The sequence below is a fragment of the Psittacula echo genome (genome assembly GCF_963264785.1).
Source record: "Psittacula echo genome assembly, chromosome: 19".
Taxonomy (NCBI): Eukaryota; Metazoa; Chordata; class Aves; order Psittaciformes; family Psittacidae; genus Psittacula; species Psittacula echo.
The window spans coordinates 2,862,964-2,871,620 of record NC_137755.1 but is presented as its reverse complement, the minus strand read 5'-3'; the positions used below and the strand labels follow the sequence as shown (position 1 = coordinate 2,871,620).

At 53.8% G+C, this 8,657-nt stretch overlaps 1 protein-coding gene across 1 annotated transcript; it reads right to left on the bottom strand.

Annotated features, from left to right (window-relative positions):
• Positions 1-2,026: 2,026 nt before the first annotated feature.
• Positions 2,027-3,273, bottom strand: LOC308228508 (olfactory receptor 14C36-like; the record flags this gene model as incomplete). Its single annotated transcript, XM_080631893.1, has 1 exon — positions 2,027-3,273. The coding sequence occupies exon 1, from the start codon at positions 3,002-3,004 to the stop codon at positions 2,027-2,029; it is 978 nt and encodes a 325-aa protein (XP_080488019.1). The 5' UTR covers positions 3,005-3,273.
• Between the last annotated feature and the right edge of the window lie 5,384 nt (positions 3,274-8,657).

Below are 8,657 nucleotides of genomic sequence, written 5' to 3'. Positions count from 1 at the left end.
GTACAATCAGAAGAGTACTGAAACAGGCAAAAGCTCTTTGCAGCTTAGTGCAGAGCCAGGGGAGCTGCAGTGTCTGTCAGTCCTTTCCCATTTGCCCTCTGCTTACACTTGCACTGCCTGTGAGATGCCTTCACACACAAATTGAACTTAAGAACCCCCCAGACATCTGTCCTGTGCTGAGAGCAAAGGGAGCACAGTTTCAGAGGGCAGAGCATCAGCTCAGGGTGCAACAGTCTCTAGGGTCTTGCCTCCAGGGGCAGTCTGGAGGATGCAAGCAAGGAACTGGGACATCTGAGGTGACTGAGGACTGAGAGCAGGGCTATGAAAGAAGCCGGACGGGTTGTGGGGAGTTCACAGGCATTGCCCAATGCCCAGAAAACCACAGCTCTTTGTGCAAAGCAACACAATCTACCACCAAGTCACAGCTCCCACACTCCACTGACCCTAGGCAGAGCCCTGAGTGCTGCAGGAGGGAAAGGATCTCCTTTAGCAGGTCCTGGGGGTCAGGGCTTGGCCGCTCTGAAGGTAAACAAACACAAGGGCCTACATGGAGAGTGGGGTCTCCAGTGCCCTCGGAAACTTGGGGTTTTCTTGTGCCTTCTATTTCTTGAGAGGTTTGTTTGTTCTCTCAGTACCTGCAGTTAAGGAACTTGGCACCACAGGGCTCATTCACACACAAAATGCTCATCCAGTTCCACCTCCCTGCCACAGGCAGGGACACCTTCCACTGGAGCAGCTTGCGCCAAGCCCCTGTGTCCAACCTGGCCTTGAACACTGCCAGGAATGGGGCAGCCACAGCTTCTCTGGGCACCCTGTGCCAGCGCCTCAGCACCCTCACAGTGAAGGACTTCCTCTTAATGTCCAAGGTAAATCTCCCTTTTTTCAGCTTAAAACCATTCTCCCTTGTCCTGTCATTGCACACCCTTGTAAAACACCCCTCTCCAGGTTTCCTGTAGGCCCTGTCTAGTTATGGGCAGCTTCCCAAGATGTCTCCTTGGAGCATTCTCTTCTCCAGCCTGAACACATCCAGCTCTCTCAACCTGTCTTCATTTAGTTATGAAGATGTCTGGAGGCGTGCTCCAGCCCTTGAAGAATCTTTGTGGCCCTTCATAACCCTATCATGTTAGGATAATAAGAGCACAGAGGTTGGAATGGATCCCAGGAGGTCTCAACTCTAACCTGTCAGGAAGAGGGTCATAGCAAATGGTTCGAGGCTTGATTCAGTGTGAGCTGGAAAACCACAAGGCCAGAAACTGCCATGTGCCCATCAGCCTTCCATCCTCTGGGCTGGACAAGCCCAGCTCCCACAGCCTCTCCCCACAGGCACCGTGCTCCAGTCCCTGCCTGTCCTCAGGGCCAATTGCTAAACCCACTCCTGCTTGCCAATAGCGTTCCTGAACTGGGGATCTGAAACCTGGATGGAGTATTCCAGAGCATCCCTTCCCTTGTTCTCCTGCCGTGCTCCTGGTCATACAGCCCGCCATGCTGCTGTCCTCCCTTGCTGCCAGGGCACACGCTGCCTCCTGTCCAGCTCCTGCCCACCCAGCCCTTTCCCATGGGCTGCTCCCAGCCCGGCAGCCCCAGCCTGGGCCATTGCAGGGGAGTCCCCTGCAGGGACCCCTGTGTCCCCTGCTCTCCTGCCCAGGACACCCTGAGAGCTCTGCAGCCCCCCCATGCCATCCCATCTCCCCACACCAGCACAACAGCCCCGGCCCTTGGGCTCCTCAAGAGCTCTTCCTGCTCCAGGCACAGAGCAGCCATCCCAGAGCTGGAGCAGCCAGAAAGCTGATTTCATTCCCCTTCATTCCTGCCATGGGAGGACATAGCACAGAGAAGAAGTTGCTGCAGGATCATTTATTTCCCATAAATACAATGACAGACCCTCACTGACACGAAGTCTGTGGGTCACATCCAATGGTGGCTACTTAAGCAGCAGGAGATGAAAACTGACATTTCTATGAAGACAACATCACCAAAAATTGAAACAGGAAAACAAATCTAAAGCAGCAAAGACAGACGTGGCCTGTCATGACCTACACTTGGCACCCTTTGCAGGGTAAAGGAGGCAGTGTATGGCTGCTGAAACACATCCAGTCACCAGCTTCCTCACAGCATCCTTGAGCTCCTGGTTCCTCAGGCTGTAGATGAGGGGGTTCACTGCTGGAGGCACCACCGAGTACAGCACTGACACCACCAGATCCAGGGATGGGGTGGAGGTGGAGGGGGGCTTCAGGTAGGCAAATGCTGAAGTGCTGAGAAGCAGGGAGAGCACGGCCAGGTGAGGGAGGCACGTGGAAAAGGCTTTGTGGCGTCCCTGCTCAGAGGGGATCCTCAGCACAGCCCTGAAGATCTGCACATAGGACTCCACAATGAACACAAAACAGCCAAGTCCCAAAGAGAAACTTAGCACAACAAGTCCAACTTCCCTGAGGTAGGAATGTGAGCAGGAGAGCTTGAGGATCTGGGGGATTTCACAGAAGAACTGCTCCACAGCATTGCCTCGGCAGAGGGGCAGTGAAAATGTATTGGCTGTGTGCAGCAGAGCATTGAGAAACCCAGCGCCCCAGGCAGCTGCTGCCATGTGGACACAAGCTCTGCTGCCCAGGAGGCTCCCGTAGTGCAGGGGCTGGCAGATGGCCACGTAGCGGTCGTAGGACATGGTGGTGAGGAGGAAAAGCTCTGCTGAAATGAAAAAGACAAAGAAAAAGAGCTGAGCAGCACAACCTGTGTAGGAGATGGCCCTGGAGTCCCACAGGGAATTGGCCATGGATTTGGGGACAGTGGTGGAGATGCAGGCCAGGTCCAGCAGGGAGAGGTTGAGGAGGAAGAAGTACATGGGGGTGTGGAGGTGCTGGTCGCAGGCTGTGCTGGTGATGATGAGGCCGTTGCCCAGGAGCGCAGCCAGGAAGATGCCCAGGAAGAGCCAGAAGTGCCAGAGTTGCAGCTCCCGCCTGGCTGCGAATGGCAGGAGGAGGAAGTGGGTGATGGAGCTGCCGTTGGACATCTGCTGCCTCTGGGCATGGGGCACTGTCACAGGAGAAAAAGGCAGTGACAGGTTAGGACAGGAGGGATGTCAGATACAGAAGTTCAATTTACACACTCACAACTCTGAACACTTTCGGTCTGCATAGGAGAGGCTCAGCGTGACTTGGTCATGATTGTCTCTGAGGTTGGTTGGTTTGTTTTTTTTTTGTTTTCCCAGTGTCACAGCTGACAAGTGACATTTTAGGGACAAAATTCCTAAGTAAGTTTTTGAAGGCAACTGTGAAGAGTCTCAGCACTGGGCAGAAAAAAGGGCACAACTGTCTGTGGGTTTGTGCCTACTCAAGGTTGCTGCAGAGTCCATCAGTCTGGTTCTCAGCTGCCCTGCACTTTCCAGAGGGACAGTCAGCTCCTTGCCCAGCAGAGCATGGCCAGCAGCCACCTCCAGTGCCAGGCACCAAGAGAGCTGCCTGAACGCACCCTCCCCAGGCCTGGGCTGCACTTTCGCCCCACTCCCTGCCCATGTCTCTGCTGCCTGGAGCTGTCCCTGCCAGGAGCTGCTGCTCTGGGCCCAGCTCTGCTCCCTCTCAGTGCTCCCAGAGCCCATCCCATGGGCTGTGTGCTCAGCTCTGCCCTGCACACCCCTCCCGGCAGCAGGGCTCTGCCCAGGAGCAGCTCTGCCTCTGCAGGGGCTCAGGAGCAGCTCACACAAGTCCTGACAAGACTCTCGGTGCCTTCTCCAAAGCAGAGAAGGAAATTCCCAGCTCCCACTGCCCAACCTGCCCACCAAGAGTGGAAAACATCAGAGCTCAGGATCCTTCCCTATCAGGCAATCGCTGCCTCAGTGTCTTTCAGAAGGACCCTCTGCAAACGTGCTCAGAGAGATGTGGAGCTCTGAGCAGCCCTGACCCACACAGCACCCTCTCCAGTGCACAAGAACACTTCTGCCCTGCCAGGGGTTGTTGCTTACCTCCAGCGCCTCTCCCCCAGTGCCGTGGGGAGCTCCCGGGCAGGCTGAGTGCTGACCCTGGCAGGCAGCAGAGTCCCTGCCCCTGCACACAGCCCCTGGGCTGCAGGCACCCTGCTCGCAAGGACAGCGCTGGGCACCCCTGCCTGCACACCCACATTCACAGCCTGCAGCCAGCCCCGGGACAAGGGACCTGCCTTGTCCTGTCCCTCGCATGGTGCAGAGGGAAGCACTGCTCTGCAGCACATCCTCCTCCTTATCTACACAGAGAAACCAAGAGAGTCCTCCTGACAGATCCCATGGACTGTCCGAGGCAGCAGCTTGAGGAGATCCCTCCAGGAACTGCAGCTGCATTGCCCTGCACCCAGAGCCTTACCATGCACAGGGCTGGGAAGGTTTCTCCTGCAGGGAGCTCTCAGCATCCTCCACTGCCAAGTGCCTTTAAGCTCTCTGAGGCTCACAGGTCTCCCCTTGGTCCCAGCTCAGCAGCAGAGGCCCAGCTCAAGGTGGCTCTGCCTCTGCCCCACAGGGCTCCCTCCAGGGCTCCCTGAGGCTCCAGAGGAACCCCATGTGAAACAGCATGAAGCATGCACTGATGTTCCCTCCCTCAGCTGGCAGACACACTGCCTGCCTGCAGTGTCATTTCTCTGCTGAGAGATGGAGTTTGGTGTAAACAAAGTTTCTCAGAATTACAGAATCATTTAGATTCAAAACCACCCTCAACATCAACTCTTAACTCTATTAACCAAACACTGTCATGTCCACCACTGACCCATGTCAACAAGTGCCACATCTCCATGTCTTTTAAAGGCCTCCAGGAATGGTGACACAACCACTTCTGTGGGCAGCCTGTTTCTTGTCCCATCATTAGGACAGCCAGACAAAGACAGGCTGGGATCTCCTTTACCCTTGCTGATGGAGTGGATTCACCCTGGTTAGCTGAGGCATGTCCTCCTCAGTCTGTAGGCCTGGGACTGGAAGGGGTCTCAGCTCCCTCCCATGAACACCACAAGCCCACAGGAGGTAGGATTCCTCCTGCCTCTGGTCAGGTCTTCCTTGAAAAGGCACCTACATGAGGGAGCTCTTTGTCTCAGCATTAACATTGATGGGGGCCAGGAGTGAGGTGTCTGGGTGCAAATCTCTGGTGACTTTTGGCATTACAGGGCTGGTCAAAGTTACATGCAAGTTATAGAGACAGGCCAAAGATACGTGCAGGCTGATATAGAGACAAGACAATATCGTTGGGAATATTCTTGTAAGCGCTCAGAGGCATCAGGCATCAGTTGCTATCAGTGATGCCAGGTCTGTCCTTTCTGCCACCCTTTAGCTGCAGGCATTGAGTGAACACAAAGTACATCACTGCAGGGTCTCTACTCACTCCCTTGATGATTCAGCTAAGGAACAGCCCAAGCATTTTAACTGTGTGCTTGGCTACCTCTGGCTTTCAGAGACAGCATCCTTTATGCACAGCGATGGGTCATAGCAAATCTCAGACAAGCTCAAACAGGAATTGAAGAGCACCAGGATGAGATGCTCCTACTTCAGAAACAGTTAAAGAAGAAACAAGGTAACGCAGGACCACCACTAAATAAAGCAAGAGTACATGCGGGTAGATCTCAGATACCCTATCTCCTCTTTGCCTCAGTTACCACCAGCAAGATCTCTCTGGACTTTGTGCTTTGAGAAAGGACCCTGGATGGGAAAGGGGAAGAACCAGCACTGGATGGGGATCAAGTCAGGGGTTAGGGTCTTTGCAGACTACACCCTAACCTGTCCATGAGACCAAAGGGGCAGCATCCAAGGTGCTGAGAGAATGTTTTTCACCAGGACCTGCTGGTCTGTTGCTGTCCCAGGAAAAAATGCACTGGACTCTGTGAGGCATCATTTAAAATGCTGTTCCCTAGATCTAGCTCTGTAAGGAGAGAATTGTACAGGTAGTCTCATGTCCCTTTGACGGCTGGAACCCCAAGAGATGTAGCATGGAGACAAGAAGGATGAGGAGGGTGGATGCCCCCTGCATGAAGGGGAAACTTGGATTTCTGGAGGTCCTCTGTGTGACAGGGAACAGGTTGGGTTGGCTTTTGTGACTGAGGATCAGAGGAGTCCGTAAGAGGGACATTGTGCTCCCAGTTACAAACTACTTGCTCAGGGAGGGGAAACAGAAAAGGAATTTTGTCAGCACCTGAGGAAGCCTGCAGGCTAATGAGCAGGTACCTTGCAAGTAATTGCCCTGGCAGTCCCTGGCCATGCAAAGCAACAGGGTGCAACAGTGTGGAGGGTCTTGGCACAACCGGTTAACACAGGTGCAGGGCAGGCCAACAAGGGTGATGCTGCCCTGGAAAAGCTGGTCAGGATGTGATCATCAGTGTCAGCCTTGGCTGTCATGAGCATGCAATAGTGGGGACTCAGATGCTAAAGGGCATGAGGAAGGCCAGCAGCAGAGAACAGACTCTGGACTCACTTGGGGACAATTCCAGGAGTTCCCATGGGAAGTGGCTCTGATGGTGAAGGAGCATGAGCAAGTCTGATAAGGATCCCTGAGCCTGGAATACCTGGAGGGCTTCCAAGGTCCTCCAGGGCTTTTGCCACCTTTCTGAATGCTGGTCAGGCTCCTGAGGGCTTCAGCACAGTTGCAGAGCACCTGCGCATTCTGGAATGCCTGGTGTTATTCCGCAGCCTTGCCAGAGCCTGCTGAGGCCTCTGCCTCCATCCAGAATGCTTGAGGAGATTCTGCAGGGTTGTTGCAGACTGCCAGGGCCCTGCCATGTTCTGCAATGTTGGGTGTCCTTCCAAGCGTGTTGGTGGAAGCACTTCCATGGGCATTGCTGGAACCTTCCAGTTTCCCAGCAGGGCCTTTGCCGCCTTCCAGCAGCCCCTATGTGCTGCCGCGGTGCCGTGGTTTAAGTCCAGTCAGTAATTCAGAACCACGTAGTCGCTCGCTCACTCCCCCCACTTCCTCCTCCGAGCTCCTGGAGAGATGGGAAGGAGAATCAAAAAAATGTAACTCCCACAGTTTGAGATAAGAACAGTCCAGTAACTAAGGAATAACACAAACCACCGCCGCTACCACCAGTAATAATAGTAGAATCATAGAATCGTAGAATCATAGAATAGTTAGTGTTGGAAAGGACCTTAAGATAATCTAGTTCCAACCCCCGTGCCATGGGCAGGGACACCTCCCACTAAACCATGCCACCCAAGGCCTCATCCAACCTGGCCTTGAACACCACCAGGAATGGAGCATTCACAACTTCCCTGGGCAACCTATTCCAGTGCCTCACCACCCTTACAGTAAAAAATTTCTTCCTTAGAGAAAAACTAAATTTCTCTGTTTAAGTTTTAACCCATTGCCTCTTGTCCTATCACTACAGTCCCTAATGAAGAGTCCATCCCCAGCATCCTTATAGCCCTCCTTCAGATACGGGAAGGCCGGGGTAAGATCTCCACACAGCCTTCTCTTCTCCAGGCTGAACAGCCCCAACTTTCTCAGCCTCTCTCCATACGGGAGGTGCTCCAGTCCCCTGATCATCCTCATGGCCCTCCTCTAGACTTGTTCCAACAGTTCCATGTCCTTTTTACGTTGAGGACACCAGAACTGCACACAATACTCCAAGTGAGGTCTCACGAGAGCAGAGTAGAGGGGCAGGATCACCTCCTTCATCCTGCTCGCCACGCTCACCTTGATGCAGCCCAGGATACGCTTGGCTTTCTGGGCTGCAAGCTCAAGCTGAAGCCGGCTCATGTTCATTTTCTCATCGACCAACACCCCCAAGTCTTTCTCCACAGAGCTGCTCTGGATCTCTGCTCTGCCCAACCTGTAGCTGTGCCTGGGATTGATCCCACCCAGGTGTAGGACCTTGCATGGTTAAACTTCATGAGGTTGGCATCAGCCCACCTCACAAGCGTGTCAAGATCGCTCTGGATAGCATCCCTTCCCTCCAGCTTATCAACTGAACCACACAGCTTGGTGTCATTGGCAAGTTTGCTGAGGGCGCACTCAATCCCACTGTCCATGTCATCAACAAAGATGTTGAACAAGGTCGGTCCCAACACCCATCCCTGAGGGACACCACTTGTTACTGGTGTCCAGCCGGACACTGAGACATTGACCACAACTCTTTGCATGCAACAATCCAGCCAGTTCTTTATCCACCGAGTGGTCCACCTATCAAATTGATGTCTCTGATACAGAGCTTTAGCTTATGTACAGGGGGTTTGTACAGGGGGGTTAAAAGAATTTTGCTTGCTTAACAAAAGTACTGCCTGCTCATACTCATTCATCGAACACCTATCATGCTTACCATGCAGTACCAGATGTACACAGTAATGTCTCCCATAGCTGTTCTTCCTTTAACCCTGAACACAAACTCTCTGTTGACTGCTCACCTGTCTGCAGACAGAGTTCCATGCTCTCTCCAGCCATCACTGGACCCCCACGCTGAGCGTGGGCTATTGAAGGAGCCAGAGCCCTGCAGGAACCAGTGCAGAGGAGAGCCCTCCCTCGGGAGGCTGCATCTCCCGTGGCTGCCCTGCACATCCAGGTACGGGTTCTTTGACTTTGCAATCCTCTTTTAGTGTTGGCTTGAAACACATTGTGGGTGCGTGCTCTAAAGCGAGGAGAAGCTGTCAGGAGATGTGCTGGTGCCAGCCCAGCTGTAGGAGCAGGGGCTGGGTGAGGAGGAGGCGCTGGGCTTGTTCCTGTGCTTGG